Source organism: Mixophyes fleayi, chromosome 2, assembly GCF_038048845.1.
Source record: "Mixophyes fleayi isolate aMixFle1 chromosome 2, aMixFle1.hap1, whole genome shotgun sequence".
NCBI lineage: Eukaryota > Metazoa > Chordata > Amphibia > Anura > Limnodynastidae > Mixophyes > Mixophyes fleayi.
In genome coordinates, this window is record NC_134403.1 from 315,412,349 (window position 1) to 315,433,295 (window position 20,947).

At 38.5% G+C, this 20,947-nt stretch overlaps 1 protein-coding gene across 7 annotated transcripts in view; it reads left to right on the plus strand.

The window, feature by feature from the left end:
- The window catches only part of ELN (elastin), a 79,654-nt gene that overhangs the window by 55,206 nt on the left and 3,501 nt on the right, over nt 1-20,947 (plus strand). For 4 of the 7 annotated variants that reach the window (XM_075196624.1, XM_075196623.1, XM_075196626.1 and 1 more), the window contains 24 exons: nt 621-722; nt 806-853; nt 2,056-2,196; nt 2,650-2,688; nt 3,214-3,246; nt 3,865-3,891; nt 6,626-6,661; nt 6,938-6,973; nt 7,682-7,720; nt 7,808-7,840; nt 8,688-8,720; nt 9,226-9,255; nt 9,562-9,594; nt 10,753-10,791; nt 10,967-11,098; nt 11,255-11,305; nt 11,728-11,784; nt 11,923-11,979; nt 14,245-14,286; nt 14,614-14,733; nt 17,221-17,259; nt 17,365-17,628; nt 17,874-17,912; nt 18,027-18,074. In XM_075196624.1, the coding sequence (XP_075052725.1) occupies nt 621-722; nt 806-853; nt 2,056-2,196; nt 2,650-2,688; nt 3,214-3,246; nt 3,865-3,891; nt 6,626-6,661; nt 6,938-6,973; nt 7,682-7,720; nt 7,808-7,840; nt 8,688-8,720; nt 9,226-9,255; nt 9,562-9,594; nt 10,753-10,791; nt 10,967-11,098; nt 11,255-11,305; nt 11,728-11,784; nt 11,923-11,979; nt 14,245-14,286; nt 14,614-14,733; nt 17,221-17,259; nt 17,365-17,628; nt 17,874-17,912; nt 18,027-18,074 (1,518 nt within the window). The remainder of the gene's footprint in view (nt 1-620; nt 723-805; nt 854-2,055; nt 2,197-2,649; nt 2,689-3,213; nt 3,247-3,864; nt 3,892-6,625; nt 6,662-6,937; nt 6,974-7,681; nt 7,721-7,807; nt 7,841-8,687; nt 8,721-9,225; nt 9,256-9,561; nt 9,595-10,752; nt 10,792-10,966; nt 11,099-11,254; nt 11,306-11,727; nt 11,785-11,922; nt 11,980-14,244; nt 14,287-14,613; nt 14,734-17,220; nt 17,260-17,364; nt 17,629-17,873; nt 17,913-18,026; nt 18,075-20,947) is intronic. The other 3 variants (XM_075196625.1, XM_075196628.1, XM_075196630.1) reach the window with 3 other exon arrangements.

A 20,947-nucleotide genomic window follows, 5' to 3' on the forward strand; every position in this document is an offset into this window, starting at 1 on the left:
TTGGTATGAAATACCCCAGTCACGATGGTGTTAGTTTGTCTGGTAAAGTATATAATAATAATTTGCTTCATTTAATATAAAAGAGCTATCTGTAATCTTTTGTAAATATTAGGCTGATTCTGATTTGCTAGCAGTTGTCACAATCCAGTGAAGAGGTGACGTCTTTCTCTTTACCACATGTAAGACTACAGCACAGCAACCATTTGAACAATCACAGCTGATACAAATCATCTTGAAATACGGATTATATTATTCTGTTTACAGATTTTTTAAGAATTATGTAATAATATCTTAGGGACAAAAGTAACAAAATATGGAACTGTGCGTATTAGTGTAAAACAAAGCACATAAAACAGCTAAAATGAAGTCATTTTGTTAAGAAATAATAATGACCTAACTTGCTTGTTTAAACTAAATAAAGCCAAATTATTAGCACAGTTGGTTATTTGCTTTTAAGGGCAGCACTTATGAACCAATAGTTTTAGATTACATTAATGTTGAGTTATGCTTGTGCCTTGACTTTCCAAAAGTAGAGCAGCCTGTGTTTTTCCAGGGTAAAAACACAGCACTGTTTCTAGTGAAGTTTTTTTTATTTAACTGGCTCAAATATCCCCTTACAGGTGGTGGAGGTATCCCTGGCGGTGGCATTCCTGGTGCTGTGCCCGGTTTAGTCCCTGGCGGTGGACTCGTTCCTGGCCTTGTACCTGGTCTGCCAGGATCAGGTAGGTTTGAGGGGAATTCATACCAACAATTATGTGAAATGTTATTTTTTTGACCAGACTAATGATTGTTGCCTTTTTATCAGGAATACCTCAAGTGGGAGTTCAACCTGGAGGCAAACCTCCAAAATATGGTGAGTGGATAATAGCATGACCTCCAAATGTATTGCCCAATCATGGCACTTATGATTCACATAACAACGTTAACTGTACAAAATATTGTCTATCACCTCCCTGCTGACATTCTTCTAGCCCGTCTCCCTTATGAAGGCAAATTATACAGCAATATTAGTTTCTTGCAGAATAAAATCTGTAGCCCAGTGTCAGATGTTTTGTTTGACAAGAATATGTTCCTTAATTTGCCCTAAGAACTTGACAAGAAAGGACATGGTACCTATCCCACTTCTCTGCATCTTGGCCACTTTTCTTTCAGCCCCTAATACATTTTATTTATTCCTTCTTTGCTCTCATCAAATATGATATTCCCAAGAACAATGAAATATTTACCGTATATAAATTACACATTTACATCTAGAGGCCCAAACGTTGTGGTGCAGAAAGATTGTTTACTTTCTGTATTTGTGTATAGTGTTTTCAATGTGTTTTTAAAGATGAATGCACATTAACTTCAGATACTCGCATCATAAATGTGTCCATGTTTGTATCTCACATCACACCACTTGTATTACTTTATGGTACATGTCCCATGGGCTGTGCTAACTTCAGAGCCAGATTTAGACCACATGGGGTCCTAGGCAAGATACTGGTTTGGGGCCCCCTCCCTGAAAAAATCCATAGCACTATAGTTTTCAGCATAACATGTACCCCTATTCAGGGGCTGGCTGGCAGACTTTAGCCCAGGGGGGCAAGCACATAGCACTGGCCCATAAGTAGCGGCCCATTTTTCTCACCGCCGGCCCTGGGAGGGCCCTCTGGGGACCGCTGGGCCCTAGGCAATTGCCTAGGTTGCCTAGTGGTAAATCCGGCCCTGGCTAACTTTCAACACTTTCTCCGAGTAGGAAGCTTGGTATTGCAATACAAAAAAATTAACAAACACATGGATGCCAGGAATGATAAAACAAGCTCATTGATGATGGCGAGATGGTCAACTATTTAGAAAACTGTCATAGAGAGCCCCCAGCTTTGGATTATTCAAGGAAGAGTCATAACCAAAAAAACACTCACTTGTGCAAAACAATTCCATTTCCCAGAACATTTTCTAAACTATGGTCATAGAAACACGATCATTTAACTGTTGAAAATGTTAAATGTGCCTTAGTTATACTTGTATTTGTGATAGTGAAAAGAAAAGTAAACCGATCCTTTAATTATTCAGGTGTACCTGGTGTTGGTGGAGTAGGAGGTGTTGGTGGAGTAGGAGGAGTGCCAGGAGGAGGGGGTGTGCCAGGGGTTGGCGGTGTTGGTGTAGGAGGCGTACCCGGAGTTGGTGGCATTCCTGGAGTTGGTGGCGTTCCTGGTAAGAACACTGAAGGACACATTATTATTTTGAGGATTTGTATATAAAGGAAGCACTGCTATCCCATTTTCAGGTTATTTTTTATTTAGGCATAAACTGGAAATAGGTGAAATAATACAATTGTATCATTTTTCTTTATTTTTCATTTATTTCCATATACTCTCTATTATATTGTATTTATAAAGTGTTTGCAAATTGTGACCACATTTTGCCTATCCTTTAAAAATATCTTGTGATTGCGCAATGAAGACGTGATCATTTTGTGATAAAACCAATACTGCACTAATCCATACAAATGTAAGTTGTATTTAAGTGTAATCATTAAAAATAATATACATATTATTCTCTAACAAAATAAACATAATATTATTCATAATTATTACCAGTAACATTATTATAAAAGAAGTTATTTTTGTTGGCCTTGGTCTAATTATTTTAATGTCTGTTGTCCAGGTGTCGGTGGTGTGGGTGCTAAACCACCTAAAACTGGAGGTGAGTTATGATTATAGTAATAATATTAATATACAGATGGAGCACAATAATGCTGTAACTGCACACGTTTTACTAGACAAACCAATCACATCATCCACCTCCAAACACGCTACTTTACCATAGTAACAGTCAGGGCCGCCAAGGGAATTTTGGGCCCTGGTACAGCAACTTCTTGGGGCACTTTCTATAGCTGCCAAAGGGGGTGTGGTCACATCAGGTTGATGGCTCCTCCCACTACACAGGTACTGCAGGGCCCCCAGGAAAGTCTGGTCACCCAGTAATTTGTACCAGCACCCAACCTTCCCCCCCCTCCCTTGGCGTTTCTGGTAACACCCAGCGTCCCTGTACGCCTCAGCTTCTGGATCCAATGCTGTTTCCTCGGGTTGTTGTGCTGACAGTAACACTATCCTGTGAGTAGGGTTAGTGCTGGATGTCGTTTTCATTTTAAAAGGAGCTGCATAGGTTCTCCATCTGTGGATTTCTTGCAGAACATTTAGTTATTTGTCTGTACTTTTATCATTACAGCTGGCTATGGAGTTGGAGGTCTTCCTACAGGAGGTGGGTGCTCTTATATGGTGTCACCTGTACGGTAAAGATGAATGGAATTTTCAAAACTCTTCAGTGGAATATTCAACTCTTTCTTCATTTGAACACCAAATTTTGCATTTTTGGTCTTATGTGGTCTAGTACTATCCAACCACATTACACAACAGCCATTGTCTCAGCTCTATAGACTATAAAATCAGCAAAATAGGAATTTACAAATACAGTGCAAAATAGGTGGAATGGCAAGTCAATAGCAGAATTCATAGATTGCATTGCCGGACCTTCATACTTCTGTGAAATGGCCTATTAAACAGCAGGTTTCAATTTACACTAAATTTCACCTCAACTGTGCTCTTATCTAATTATTAGTTGTATTTACTGTAGTCAAAAATGACAGCAGTTGTGGGTTGAGGTGTAAACAGGAAAGCTGAATTTGATGATGAAATTGCCACATCAGAAACGTGTTTTTATAGTACATTCATTTGTTTTCAAAGGATTATATATCATTCTTACGTGATACAGGATGAACAATGGGGAGATGAAACGTGACTCTAGTTTAACAATACATTATTTAATTTAATGTGAATGTTATAGCTTGTGGCATCTAACAGTTGTTCTCTCCTCCTACAGTTGGAGCAGGCGGATATCCAGGTGGAGGTAAGCTGTCTGAACCCTTTATATTCAGATCATTTTTAGATACAGTTTGAGGTAAAAAGTTTCATTCACATAAACAGTGAAAAGTGTTAAAGAGACTTTTAAGCTACTGAGTACAAATAAATATTTCTATTAAAGGATGTTTCATATCTGTAATGCCATTTGTTTAGCATCCATTAAAACAACACTACTGACTGGGTATTCTGGACAGGATACTGGCCAGTGCTGAAATATAATCCCACCTAGAAGCTTATCAGTGTAGGTTAGGGGTCTCTCTTCTCCTTTTAACTACTGACCTGCTTATAACATACTTGCCTACTCTCACGGAATTCCCGGAAGGCTCCCGAATTTTGTGGAGTCCTCATGGACTCCCGGGAGAGTAGGCAAAGGTCCCGCATTTGCCGAAATTCACGGCAGTGAATGGAGGGGATAGGGTTTAATCGTGCCATTAAGCTCCTCCCCCTCCCTTTAATGCCGTGAATTTCGGCTTTTTATACTGGGGGCGGGGCTATGGTGACGCCGCAATGTCACCATGGCCTCCTCCTACCCCATGTCACATGACTTCTCTTCTCTAATCTTAAAAGTATGACTTATAAAAGCCACTAGAAAAGCATTGATCCAGAAGGCTGCCATGTAAATGACTTACTAAGAAATCACTTTCCTTGTACAGTGTTGCATGAAGTTTAGATGTCTGGACTGTCATGTAGTTAATCAGAGCATTAGTACATTCCACAACACTAAAGGTAATGGTGCCACATTTAAACTGCAGCCAAATATATCTATAAAATGAAGCTCATTTATACACAGCACAGTACAACACAAATTGTTGTCAGTGGAGTAAAGTAATGTGTTTAGATGCATAATAAAAGGAAATATATATATATATATATATATATATATATATATATATATATATATATATATACAAGTTAACCCGTGCATGATACTCATGCATTCTAGTCAAATCAAGCTACTTAAGGTGTTAAAAAGGTTCTTGTCATGCATTTGGGCCATAGCCCTGGCCTCAACCACCAACCACTCCCCACTGTCACCCCTGGCAACCACCAACCACTCCCAACTGTCACTTCTCCTTCAAGAAATATATATATATTTTTTTTAAATCTTTATAAACACTTTTAACAATTAACAAATTAAATTAACAAATTAAAAACATCTTAGTATACCAAATTTCAGCCCTTTCTGATTTTTTTTTTCCACACACGCTAAGAATTTAGTAGGTCAGTGTATAACTCCGCCCAGCTGGTGGCGCTGCAGCTTGGTTTTATTTTTTCCACACACACACAGACAGACTAACACACACCACTAGACATTTATATTATATATATATATATATATATATATATATATATATATGTATATTTTGTGTTTAATTGAATGACCACGCTGTCAAGGCACAGAATGCAAAGAGTAGACCACATATATTTAATCTGAGAGAATATTGCTTAATGTACTTTCACTCACTAAGCATTCCAAGCCTCAGGTCATGGCTAATGATTTTGGGATTTCAACTAGGCTTCCGCAGATAGTTGTCAGGATTATTAATGATTATTTATATTATCTTAAAAATATGCTGGCACATATTTCTGAAGGGTAGGGAAATTCTCAGAGCTAATTGCAACTTCTTGTTCCAGTTTTCTTATCTATCTGTCATGATATAAAATAATATCTACAGTACAATAATGTGTCTGTTCAATTGTAAAGTAAAGAAGATAACTATTATTATTAATCCTTTTAAATTGGAGCTTTTCTCTGAAATAACACATCTTTAGCAGCATTATCTACAGTCTTGTGTGCAATAACCATATATAATAACATATAACATATATAAATGTAAGTTCAGACACCAGCACAAAGTAGTCACACTGAGACTTATACTCAACACTCAAAATCCTGGATACTTACAGTTATTGGATCTTTTAATACGAATGTTTAGGATTGAATGTTTTCAGCTAAGTGCTCTTTCAGTAATGTGGGGCATCTTGCCTAAAATATCCTACATTACATGTAAGACTAACTCTAACTTTCTCCACACTGTCTTTAACACTCCCCTCATTAGTTAGTTTACCAGTGCTCCTCACAGTGGCAGTAGGAAGCGTTTATAGGTGACCATATACTTTGATGCATTAGTTTCAGCAATTATTATTTTCCTTTCTAGTATTTAGAACATTTTGATTACTGGGTTTCAAGATAAGGGAATTCATACCCAGCGTCACACTGGCTCACTATTTATTATCGGGAAATCCTTGGTGGTCTCCGCTGCCTGATGGCCCAACCTCTACTCAATTTCACAACACCTCCTGGCCTTCTCCTCCACTCCACTTTACATGTAGACAGCTGAGACTAAGCACACCATGGTGCGTGCAGCATACATGGGTATAATGTATGGCAAACTAGTTACATGCAAGTCACATGCTCTGCAGGCTGCACATACCACTGCTTTACCCGGTAGACCTTTCCTACCTCAATCTGATACTGCGTACCTTTATTTACTAAGCAATGGTAGAACATTGTTCCATCTGAGTACTGAACATTCATAATGTCTTGATACGATAGTTCTATAAGGCTCTCACGTGAAAACATAGGTTATTCATTGTTCTTGTGTGCTACATTTAAATAACTAAAACTAAATACCTAGAATTGTAATATATAACTAAATAATATTATACAGTAATAACTAATTAAGGATAACCAAAATTCTTCTGTCTCTGACACATAGTTGGCGGAGTTGGCGCAGGCGGACTACCAGTTGGAGGTTTGTAGGATAATTTTCAGATACTTAACTGATATCATACCTTTTTATATATTGCGTTTTTTGAAGCACTTTCATTCCAATAATAAAGATAATTACCTATCTACATACATATATATAGATAGATAGAAATAGATAGATTTCTATATATATATATATATATATATATATATATATTTACATATAAATATATATCTATCTCATTGGGTGTTAAAATGCTTCATGTGGCTGTTTCGCACCACTTGGTAAAGCAAATTCTTACTCTTTCTAAATCCGCAGTTGGTGGAGTTGGCGCAGGAGGACTGCCGCTTGGAGGTTTGTATCAGATCTCTTCAGATAATTAATCACAAATTCGAGTTTTACTTGTCACTCTTCGCCTTTAACAAATATAATATTGTTATTTGCAGGCCTTAGATCTTCTTTGTAGTTTACAACCAATTGTGTTGACATTGTAGCATACGTGGTCATCTTGCGTAATCAAAATTTGATTGGGCAGTATGGAAAATGCCTGAAGATGATATCACATAGTAAACATGTCATTGGCCCCAGCTAAGAAATGTATCCCTATTATAACGTGTTTTGTGTATATAAACATTAGGGGGTAAATGTATCAAGCTGAGAGTTTTCCGACGGGTTTGAAAAGCCAATCAGATTCTAGCTATCAGTTATTTAGTACATTCTACAAAATGACAGCTAGAATCTGATTGGTTGCTATAGGCAACATCTCCACTTTTCAAACCCGCCGGAAAACTCTCAGCTTGATACATTTACCCCTAGGTTTTTTTTGTGGTGGGGAGTGGGTGCATTCACCTCAAACAAATAAGATAGGTAATTAGACAGGTAGTAAATAATTACTTAGTAATACAATAATAATCTGTAACTTGAGTTAAGTTTTCGATTAGTGTCCTCATTTATAATTGTTTGTTTTCATGCTGGTGGCCCAGTCTGCAACTTTATACAGGATAACTTAAAATAGTGGCACTTCCTAGAGGACTAACACTTATCTGTTTATCGCTTTGGCAGGTGGTGGTGGTTTAGGAGCTAAGCCCCCTAAGATAGGAGGTGGGTAATGATCTCTACAGACTAGAGTGTTAATGCCAATATTCAGTTGACATATCTAATTATCCTTTTCTATATTTGGTAATGCAGATGGTTATCGAGTTGGCGGTGTTGCAGGAGTAGGTGGGTACTGATATACTGCCTATGTTTATTCTGGGGGTTTTCTATGTTTATTTTGGGTTTTCCTTCATGCGATGGAGTATTTGAGCGGGATCCCTTCATATAAAACGTTTTTTACTTCTTACCCTCATATTCATATAAATGGTTTGGATCCAAATATAACAATTATTAACTAGCTTGGAAATGAACCACTGTTCTGCACTCTTGATATATATAATAATCATCATCATCATCATCATCATTTATATATATATATATATATATATATATATATATATATATATATATAAATAAATATATATATATATATATATATATATATATATTATATATATATATATAATGAAGAGATAGGCTTGCTTTATAACACTATGCATGCTGTATGGCCCAAAACATGTCAAACAGAAGCTTATACTTCACCACTGATTATTATAATATTTACCCATAAAATCCCTGACCGCATCATAGTTCTATAAGGATAACTAGCCGGAATTCCCCATGTGCAGTACTGTTTATATCTGTGACAATTATATGTGAGGGTCTTGTGACCTCTAGTGGATCTAACAGTAGATTGCTCTGTTGTCTGGAGTAGGTTCTAGTGTACAGTCAACTGGAAATAGGCTTGACTAGAGCCCAAACCTCATAGTTGGGGGGATTAACTTTGAAAATAATAATAATAATAATAATCAGGATAATAGAATGAGGTGACCTGACATTTTCTGTTAATAAATAGGAAGTAATACATGTTATTTAATTAATGTATGTCCCAATAACTGTGGCTGTACATATTTACAATAAAGAGTTCTCTTGGTACCTATTTTTACCTGTGTCTTTATTCCACTTTCTGTAGGTGGTGTTGGACCTGGTGGTTACCCAGTAGGAGGTAAGTAACCTGCAATAACAATTGCTTACTGAAACATCCAGAAACATTGACTTTAATATGTCCAGCGGATTATCACTCACTGGGTTCACGCAGAGCTTTTTATCAATATAAAGTAATATTTCATTTATTTGCATATAACCAACTCTGCAAGACTCTGGATTCTCAAACTTTTACTGAACCTGGAGATTGCTGCAGTAAATTACATATGTAGTTTAGTGACATGTGGGGGATAAATGTATCAAGGTTTGAGTTTCAGACGGGTTTGAAAGTGGAGATGTTGTCTATAGCAACCAATCAGATTCTAGTTATCATTTATTTAGCACATTCTACAAAATGATAGATAGAAGCTGATTGGTTGCTATAGGGAACAGCTCCACTTTACAAACACGCCGGAAACTCGCAGCTTCATACATTTACCCCCAGGAGTTCCCAGTATGGTTATCGGTAGCAATAGGTGTCTTCCATAAGTGTACTGCCTGATTTCCTTTCTCCCCACTTTGTTTAGGAGCTGGAATTGGTGGTGTACCAGGAGGAGGTCAGTAATGCACCCTGTCTTTTTACACCTTTTACTATAGTGCATTTTATTTACCTGCATAAAACTGAAAGTCAACACTTAAAATTAAAAATATTTTTTAATATATTGTTTGTAGTCTTCCTTGGGAAACTCGTCAGGGTTTTAGCTTTATACTAGCTGTTTGGAAAAGTATAATGTATATCTGTGTGCTGTACATTAAACATTGGAACAGTGTGTTAAATTCCAGCAACCATTGCATTCTTGCATTGTCTTATTTCTGATGTGATGTGGACAATATTGTGATGTGTTGTTCTCCTTAATCTGCAGGTGTTGGTGGCCCAGGGAGTGTGCCTGGTGCAGGTATGTACGACTTTATTCTGCACGTACTTTGCTTTGTACATTGTACATTGACTCTTAATACTCCTGTGCAAAGCTATGCTAGAGAAGGGTAGGCTTTAGTTATATGTAGTGTATCGCGGTGCCCATGTCACAGATACATCCCCTTCATTTCAATTTCTTATTAATGCTACACATTTGGATTGAGTCATCCCCCTACCCATGGCTGATTTTGCTGTGTGCCTCACCCACTCGCTTCATGACCTTCAAACCCATCCCACCTGTATGAAATAAGTGCGTTCTATAAGTAATTAAAAATAAAAAAAATGAAGTATTTTTCATATTGGTCTGCATGTGTGCCCCAGTACATGATCTCACTTGCTCCAGCAGAAGTACATATACCATACTTGCCAACATTTATTTATTTTTTCCCGGGAGCTGCTAGTAGGAGGTAGGCGTGTAGGGGGCGGGGCCCTGGAAATCGCGTCATTTAGCCCCGCCCCATTACATAATGAGTCAAATCGCGTCATTTTGCAGTGGGGCGGGGCCAACCGCCGCGATTCCCGGTGAATCGCGGCGTTTGAACCATATTCTGCCCACTTTTGGGCAGATGAGGGAGATTGCCACACTCTCTCGGGAGTCCGGGAGACTCACGCAAAATGCGGGAGTCTCCCGGACGTTCCGGGAGAGTTGGCAATTATGACATATACATAACCTATAAACTAACTAAGGAAGGTATAAGCCTGCCACCCATGCAACTCTGCTCACTAACGTCTGGCCCTATGCTGCCTTTCCACAAATCCGGGCCTGATGTATCCACTAATGTATATTATAAGGCTAGTGGCATGAGGCTGTGATATACGTATTGTATACAGAAGAGGCTTATTAGTAGTAGTAATAGTGACCTAGATGAATATTGTACTGTCACAATGATTACATTACCATTAGTAACATAATATATAATCACAGTATAAGCATATCATACGTTATATAGGGACACCTAGTTCAGATGTGTCTTCACTGATGACCAGCATAGTAGGAAGCAGTCACTAGAAGCATATCTGCATTTCTGGAACAATTTATCTGTTTTTCTGAAATGTAGATTTATATTACCAGTAGCTGTGATTACTGAATGAAATACTGAGTAACATTCTCAACTATTTCTTCATTTCTCTCTCTTAGGGCTTTATCCAGGCGCAGGAGGCAAACCACCAAAACCGGGTGAGTTGGTAGCCGCTGTGTTTTCTTAAATTTACTGAATCCAATAACAGCATCAAAAATATATATAAATATACTTTCCTCTATAAAATTTTGAGTTTGCTTGACTGTTATTACAAGTTGTGTTTCTCTATTTACAAACGTAACTGGAAGATAAAATTCTGAGTTTTGTGTTTAGGTTATGGAACTGGAGCTGGATATTTGCCTGGAGGTGGAGTAGGACCCGGTGGATTGATACCTGGAGCTGGAGGTGTAGGACCTGGAGGTGTAGGAGCTGGAGGTGTAGGACCTGGAGGTATAGGAGCTGGAGGTGAGAGTCTAAAGCCCTATTTTAGTAGAGATTTATACACTCTTACCTTTGATTTATTCAGTGTTACTTCTGTGATACCCTAAAAGCATTTCCTGAGACAACGCAGAACCATCCAGTGACACTGATTGAGTTCTTTGTTTTTCTTCTTATTGCCAGGCTTGTACCCAGGAGCAGGCGCAGGTGCAGGCGGAAAACCTCCGAAACCAGGTAAGAATGTAATATACCTGTGTTATCTAAGAATCAATGGAACGAATGCAGAGACTTTGTAGTGTTTAGTAGCTTATGTTTCCATTACAATAATTTTATGTTGCATTATATTACTTTAGATTTTAGGAAGTTAAAACAATTTCCAGTACTATTGTATTATAATAGTAGATGCTGTCTGGTGTCCTGAGGTTTGAGCTATGAGAAGTAGTCTAATCAAGGTCTAACCAATACAATGTTCAGTATAGGATGAATGAACTGAATAATCCTCTGCATGACTAGCTCAGGATAAAGCAATGGTTGGGTCCCAGTTTTGCAATACATGACAGGACTAACTATACAATGGACAGCTGTGAGAAGACTAAACAATGGATGGTTGTGTAAGAACACTTAGGCATTATTTTATTTTTGTTTACTATTTTAAGGTTATGGAGCTGGACAAGTAGCTGGTGCTGGACTTGGAACTGGGGTTGGACCCGGAGGTGAGATCTCAGTAGCTGTCTGCATATTACCTAGTAATGTAACCTCTTTCATTAACGCTCCATTCACACACATCAAAAACCAGAGAGAGATTGACATGACAGAGTGGCCATTATTTTAATTTTGTTTACTTTTTTAAGGTTATGGAGCTGGACAAGTAGCTGGTGCTGGACTTGGAACTGGGGTTGGACCCGGAGGTGAGATCTCAGTAGCTGTCTGCATATTATCTAGTAATGTAACCTCTTTAATTAACGCTCCATTCACACACATCAAAAACCAGAGAGAGATTGACTCAAGTGCTGAATAGAGCTAGCATTTAGGTGTACCTTTGTGATAACTTAAAACAAAAAAAAAAAATCAACAGGGATACCAGGTGCTAAAAGTGCAACAATAACCCCTGCCAGAAAAAAAACAATCCACTAAAAGGATAACCACACATCATATAGCATATAAAAACATTTTATTAGCCAAGAACACAGAAAGATAATTATAATCAATGTAAATGCCACAATCAATAAGATGCTATAATAGCAACATTTATGGCATCATGTGAACTATGATTATAGCCAAAATAAAGATCATACGATAATGTCATGAACAGATATAGCACAGACGAAGTCAATGATACTGAGACACGTAAAGAAGGGCTTTTAACGCAATGAGTCAAAAGAGTATCCACATTAGATACTTAGGCAACTTGGAGTAAGGCTGATAAGTATAGTAAAGAGGATGTACAGGAGAAACAAGAGCATCAAAACAGAATACACAGTGACAGCGTAGAAGTAGAAGACATATTTAGTTTAAAAGGAAGTGACAATCAGCTAAAAATGACCTTGTCCAGCACATGTTTTGTAATAAATTACTTTGTCATGGGATACGCTAAGCTAATATAAGCATTAATTATTCTAGAACTACTTAGGTATAAAATATAACAAACATTTACAAACAGTGGTGTCTTATCAATGGAGTGGGCCCGTGTGCAAGAGGGGGGTGGAGGTGGGTATGGCCGTGGCAAGGGACGACAAGGCCAGGCTGACATGCGGGAACTCACTTGACTGGTTCTCCTGCCTGTGTCACTCTAGGTACGCAAGTCATGTGCATGGAGTAGGGCTCTCTTGACTTATGGGCACATGTGCACTGAATACTGCACTCATGGTAGATACCCAGCGACCTTGCTGTAACTTAGTGTGATCTGTAGGTGATTATTGAGTTGAGAATTACTATTTATGAATGTTTAAATAGCAATAATGTTTTCATTATATTCATTACACTGGCGCACAAAATCCTCCACACCCCTGCTCTAAAAAGTTATACCTACACTTCCTAAAATACTATTAGACTAAGGATAAAAAGAGGTGTGAGGGGTAAACCTTAATTTGTGATACATGAGTCACAGTTAATAGCACAAGCGGCCGCTTTATGGAAGGCTGGCAGATTTGAGGAGGGGAATATATTAAAACCATTTTACATCCAACCAAAACAAGCAGAAGAAGGAGCTAAAAAATGTATTGGAAAACCAGAACAAGACCATGATCTCACTTCTGACCTGAGGTTAGTTGACGTCTTTGTACAGGCAATAAAATAGAGCTGGCTGTTTGAAAATCTCATGTTCCCCAGAGCTACATTACCAAAAACCATTAGAATTAGAATTATTCCAAACCGAGGAGCGCAGAAACGACTATGAGTCACCAAGCGTGCAGCTGTAGTGTCACCATGTGATGGCTGTTTACTGGACGCGGTGAAGACATTAAGCATGTGGCCGTACTTTCACTGTGTTGTCCGACCAAATCCAGGCTCCAAGGGACATTGACAAGCCAGGAATACTAAATCACAGCAGATAAATAAATATTGTGTTTAGTTAATTGGTTAACTATATGCTAATCTGTGAATTTGTAGCACTCTGGCCAGTTAGTGAACCCATGAGGGTTGTGTTTTACAGCTGTAAAAGAAAATCCTTTTAGGAAAATTAGTATATTATATCCCTCAGGAATAAAGTACTTTTAATTGACAGCGACCGAATCTCTCATGTATGTGTGCTTTGTGTTGTCTAATGATGGTATGCATATTAATCTCAGTGCTGTGGGCAAGATTTGCTTAGTTAGTACAGATAGACAAACTGATCAGGTATACATATCAGTACCTACATACTAACTATAGCAAAACTACTCTAATAATACAAGTAAATATAACTTGTTTACCCTAAAATCAACAGTTTGGGCATGCATGCAGGTAACATCAGTAATTATAAATAACACGTGCAACTAGTATCTTGGAATAACTAGAAGTTCTTCATACTTAACAACAGCAACTGCACCACCACCATTTTGGTGAATCTGAAAACAACTATTTTAGCTGTTTATCTCAAGCATTAACTGACTATAATGAAATATTTTCCATTCTTTTTGGTCTCTAGATGTAAAGTCTGTAATTCTCTATCTTCTTTTTTTTGCCTACATTACCAGGATACACCAGACCAGCAACCGGAGGCAAACCACCTAAACCAGGTAATGGTCACTTATAACTAAGTTATATGACTTCATTAACCAGCACAAAATCTTTAGACTTTCACTGTACAGTTGGAATTAAAAAGCTATAGGCTCCAAGCTGTTGCTGAATAGTGATAATAATAATAATAATAATAATAATAATAATAATAATAATAATATCATCCAGGACACATTTCTGTAGCATCTACCAGGACATTCCTTCTGCAGATTAAATGTCACTACAAAATCCAACTTCTAAAGTTCATCAGGAAGAGGGTGTATTGGAGATTTGGTTACTGTGTTGACACCTATAAAAAGTGACTTCAGTGATTTCATTGCATGTAGGTTATGGACCTGGAGCAGGATCCTTATCTGGAGGTGGCTTTGGACCTGGTGGGGGCTTTGGACCTGGTGGTGGCTTTGGACCTGGAGGTGGATTTGGGCCAGGAGCTGGCGCTGTACCAGGTGATATCTTTATAGAAATCCCTCAGCATAATCACCTTAAAAATACCTATTTACTGCCTGTTAACAGTACACCGTAAAATAGTGGTACTCATCCTTGCTGTCCCACTATCCTTTGCAGTAGTGCCTCTCTTCATTTCCAGGGACTGTGCACACCTATCTTCTGCTCTCTGGAGACACATCCCCAAACTAAATGTACACCTAGGAGTGCAGCGGCAGAAAAATCACTAGAGGTGCAGTGTCCAATGTCATATTATCATATAAGTCCAACAACCTCCCACCACTTTAGTATCACCCCTTTCAATTAAATAAACTGGTCCATTCCTTTCCTAAAATACTGTTCAAACTAATATATGGCTTCAATTTAATAATGATAGCGAGGGGGCATGTTTTTATTACATGTGGCAATTTTGTGTATGTTAAACCGCTTGTTATGTCACGCAGAGAGTGCCTGGAGTCAGAGTGCACTCCTCAGCCAAAGTACAACATGATTCTCCAAACTAGTGCAAAATTCAAATCTTTTTGCAGAGGGGAAATAGACATGAACAACAACCCACCCCCACAGCAGAGAGCGAGTAACTCTTAATAATACTCCCTCTGCACCACCCTTTTATCTGATGTTAATAATATCACTCCACAAGATTTATTACTGCACTACCTACTCCATCCTCACTCTCCCCAGCTCCTTTCCCCAGCCTGTGTAAACTCCTGCCCTTCAGCAAAAACAGCTTCTCCATCGGCAAACCCATGAGTCTTGGCGGACATCTTGGTGCACTAAGGGTCCGAACCTGGTTCTTCATTGCTCAGAGGGTGTTTTGCATTTCAGAAAAGACCTCTAATAACCTTAGTCAATAGATAAAATGACATGTTAGCAGCAAAGTAAAACACAGTATATTTTGCACTTTTTTAAAAAAAACTAAAAACCAGAGCTGAGCATTTTTGTTAATATTAATCTATCTAATTTTATATATATATATATATATATATATATATATATATATATATATATATGTATAATGCAGCAGCACTCACTGTGTCCCAGTAGTCTGTAAGGGCCTGTATTCAGACAAGCCAGCACCCTTGTAGATTTTCCACACCAAGTACATTTATAACAAAAGTATATCCATATGACTAACACATACAGTGAGAACTAAATCGGCTGGGTTTTTTTATCCGCATAAGATCTTTATAGAATAACAAAAATGCTCATCTCTGGATTTCAGTTTGTTTGTTTTTTTAATTGATTTTGAATAAGGAATAGGGGATACAGAAAGTAAAAAAAAGGGGGATGAGAGGGACAAGTCAACAAGGGGAGATGCAGCAGATAATGATCACACAAAGTGCACTCCAGGAAATATAGTATTGTTATTAATGAAACTGTATACAGAACAATTACAGTATACACCAAGACAAGTACATAAAAAGGAGCATTAGATTGGTTTCCAGTTTTTTTAGTATTAAGTATTATTTTTTAAATACTTTATAATGTCATTACAAAGACATCTACTCTTAAAGAGATCATGACGACAGATTACATCAGCAAAACCTGAGACACTTATATAATTCAGTATACTGTATATTACCAATGTATAAGTTTCACAAGTAGAATGTGCCTTCTCCACAGAGTTTTACAAAGTGGTTTCAATTTTGGGTTTAGTTCTACTTTTTGAATTAAAAAGAAAAAATGTTTTTGTGTTGTGCCTCTGCCTTTCCGAGGACACATATAGGGGTAGATCTATCTAACCTTCTAAAAAGGAAAATTGGACATGTTGCTCATAGCAACCAATCAGATTCTAGCTATCATTTTCTAGAATGTACTAAATAAATGATAACGCAAATTTGATTGGCTGCTATGAGCAACACCACTTTTCCTTTTTAGAAAGTTTGATAAATCTTCCCCCTAGAGAGTTACATGGTGTTTTGTCTTATAGCTATGAGTTTGTTTAGATTTGCCTACAAGTAGCTATCAGCTACATAAAAGAGAATATAGGTATAGAAAGAAAATACATGTTGATGCCTACAACATAAAGATGATGAATAAGTCAAATGGTTGTATTCAAATGGAGTGAGGGCTACAGTTCCACCAGAATGTTCAGAGTGGAAAGATGCCATAAAAATATGGATCATTAACTAGGACTGAATCCATTAGAAACAAGATTAAAATAATGTGGAGACTTTTTTTTTTAAGGGAAGTACACAATCGTCCAGGAGAAATAGCTGGGAAAATGGCATTTAGTGTGACTGACGGTCTCAGCGGAGTGTTGTGGATACAAAACAGATTTCAGGCAGCTGGAGGAAAACAAGTGATTTGTATATTTTATTTAAACTTCTCAAGGAACCAGGAGAGAGAAATAAATATAGTGTTAGTGAAAGACAATGAACGAGCAGCTGTATGAAGCAGAGATTGTTTTATAGCTAGTATTATGAGTAACTATTCAAAGAATCTCTAAGCAATGGACAGAAGGTCAATCATTGTCTTATTTTTGGCAGGCCAGTACCCAGGAGCTGGAGGCAAGCCACCTAAGCCAGGTAAGTATGGATGGGTGCTGGCAGTTCTATTAGAGAGTGTACAGCAGAATGCAGTATGAATTTAATGTCAAGTATGGAAAATAAACTGCTCTTTTATTTTTAAAGGTTATGGTGCCGGTGTAGCAGGTGGAGCTGGCTATGGAACTGGTGCTGGTGCTGGCTATGGAACTGGTGCTGGAGCTGGCTATGGAACTGGTCCTGGTGCTGGCTATGGAACCGGTCCTGGTGCTGGCTATGGAACCGGTCCTGGTGCTGGCTATGGAACCGGCCCTGGTGCTGGCTATGGAACCGGTCCTGGTGCTGGCTATGGAACTGGTCCTGGTGCCGGCTATGGAACTGGTCCTGGAGGATTAGGAACTGGAACTGGAGGTGAGATTTTGCTGTAGTTCTTAAGTGTGAGGGGCAAAAAGCAGGAGGAAAATAATTCAGTGTCCGATGCTATATGAATCATTCCAAGAACCAGAAAGCAAAAGCAGAAGAAAAGGTTTAGGAACAAAGAAAAAAGTCACAAAGCTTAAAGACTTCGCTGTAGGAGATATGACAAGTCCTCATTAGTGCTGCATATCAACAGGAGCTTGAAACTAAATAGTGTCTCTCTCTCTCTCTATTGACAGGCCAATACCCAGGAGCAGGAGGCAAACCACCTAAACCAGGTAAGGAAATGCAAAGAACTGTTCTTTAGTAGAACAATACCGTGTATTTTCATTTTCTGTGCAGTAAATCATTATAAAACTAATTCAACTGATGCAACAATGTTTTATTTTCAGAATACCAAGCTGGTGCCAGTTATGGCCCAAGTGCATTTGGAGGACCCGGTGAGGTTTTAACAATAATTGATTCATGAAATTGAGTAATATTCTGAATGGAGTTCATTATTAAAAATTATCTTTAGAAATGATATATGTAATACTTTATACATAAGGTGGTAATTTTACACGGTGTTGGTTCCTTGTATGTTCTAGTAAGGGCTTGACAACTCAGCAACGTATAGCATTCTCATTCCTCTTATATCTCGTTCCTCTTATATTTTCCATATAACAGATTTTTTCTGTTCCCTTGTCATGGACCTAAGCTCCGGATATTTTCTTGCACATTTTAAAAGCAAGATTGGCTACCATCCTTTCTTATGCATTGATATAAATGACTATCCAATATTGTGTGCCTGACACCAGTATTGGACAGTCTTACTTACCATATAGCTAGCCTTTACCCCTGGCCATTCATTTGGTTTAGTTTGCAAGCAGTGTGACTTCACAAATCATATGTATCAAGTATCTGCGTTGTGAGCGATTGTGTTAGTTAATGGTTGTGTATCCATCTTTTACCAATCTTTTTGTTTAAATATTGTTGTATCTGGAATATACTGTACAATATAAATAATGACTCCAACTATTGGTGCCTGTACATCATTATGTTAGGACAGACATACTATGTAGGCTCAGGTCATGCTGATATTAGCTGTCTTTTAGATGCCTTATTATTAGAGATGTTCACTGTCCCCCGTGTTCTGGTTTTGGTTTTGGATCTGGATTAACTTTGAATTTTGGTTTTGGTTTTCGCAAAACCGCCCTTGCGTGTTTTGGTTTTGGATCCCAATTCATTTCCTAAAATCCCTATTTTTTGGGCTAAAATCACATATTTCTGCTTCCCTCCCCCCCCCCTACTTTATTATTAACCTCAATAACACTAATTTCAAGTCATTTGCAGTCAATTTTGACCATCTCACAGGTCACAATATTATTTTCACACTTTCAAACAAAGACTGCAGATTTAAAAGACCAAGCCTGCCAGACCTATTATTTGTATTTCATCAATGACAATTAGCAATGGAGAAATGGAGCTCTCCTCTTTTGTGTGTGACCTATATAACACAGCACAATGTGCCTGCAGATTTAGAAGACCAAACCTGCCAGACCTATTAATTCTATTTCAGCAATGACAATTGGCAATGGAGCAATGGGGCTCTCCTGAATGTCACTGGAGACTTTGAAGAACACTGCTACCCCTCCTCTTTCTTTTCTACCTATGACGCTGCCCAACTGCACTAGAGACTGCCAAGAACTGTGTTACCCCTTCTGTGTCCCTCTGTGAAATGGCGCTGGATCGCCGTGGAAGGCGGTACTTATGGAATCCAAAGCTTGCGAGATCCGAGATCCGACAAAATAACAATGACGTTTTGCCTCGTTTTCAATGCCGAGGGCGCGCGAAAGTACAGAGCCGGCTTGGCTCGGTACTGGGAACTGCTAAATTCGGGTGTGTTCGGTTCTCGGGGAACCGAGTCTGAGCATCTCTACTTATTATAGCCATTTGTGTGCAGATTATATTAGCCTACAGGTGGAAACATCCATTCTAATTCTTATTTACTGACTGTGTGGCATACTAATAAGAGAGCTTAATTGCTATTCTAGAATATGATTGTGTTACACATGAGAATATTACATATGCAGGGCCGGATTAAGGGAATGGAGGCCCTCGGGCTAAGGGCACTGCGAGGCCACCTAAGGGTACTGTGAGCCCCCCGTTATATATAATACAGCCTAATATAATAGCTCTGCTCCGTTCCTCCTGTACTCCCCCCCCACAGTGCTTACCTCCTATTCCTTGTGGTCCAGATCTGTCCGTTCCTCACTGCAGCAGGCGTTCTTCGGTCACTCCCTGTAGTGATTACATGGTGCGCAGTAAGCTCCTTACTGAGGAGATCTCCTGAGAGTGAGACTATGAATGTCGGCAGGGCTCCCAGATGCCCGAGGCCCCTGGGCTATAGCCCAGAAAGCCCCCTTGTTAATCCGGCCCTGTATATATGGCCTTACAAGTCTTAGGTTAGTCTTGGCAATGATAATTGTCACTCACTAGACTACTCTAATTAAAGAGTCTCTAAATTCATCTGCATCATAAGGACCCTGCTTCTCTTTTGGATCCTAATTTGGTCCTGGACTAAACACCATCTATTTAAGCTTCTTGCTTCCTGCTATCTCTAACATTGAAATGAGTTGGCCTTGCAGGTAGGCACATCTCCACAGTTCATGTTCCTTCCCAGGTGGTTAGCTCCCTTCATGTCTACAATTGCCCAGCTGTCTGCATCTGTGTAATGATCACAAATGGTCTTGTTCTGCTCTGTTGTATTTTGGACACCATGTGATTTTCCAGTACTCTGCCTGGGAGTGAGGCAGTTCCAGTTGAGGACAGTTTTCTTCTTCGCACTCATTGCTTGCTTCTAGCTCTCTACTATCAGTCTTATACACATTCAGGAGCTGGGTATCCTTGTCTCTGCGCACTCATTGCTTGCTTCTAGCTCTCTATTATCAGTCTTATACACATTCAGGAGCTGGGTACCCTTGTCTCTGCACCCTTGCACTCATTCCTGATAGAATGTCGCTACTTCTGGGGTGTTCTATTTGGCATCCCATGACTTGATCTGTAAGGCCACCCCATGATCGTCATTTTATGCTTTTACTAAGTTTTATAATGTAATTAAGTTTAATAATATAAAATTGATATGCTTTTACTAAGCTTTATAATATAAATTCATATAATCTGATTTATTTGAATAAAACCTAAACCTGTGTTGTATAAATCTTGATGTCGCTGCAGGAGAAGACAGGTAGTTATTGTCATGTATCATTGCATGGTGACTAATAATGTGATCTAGAACAGGATACAACTTGCATTTTAGATGCTAAACACTAGA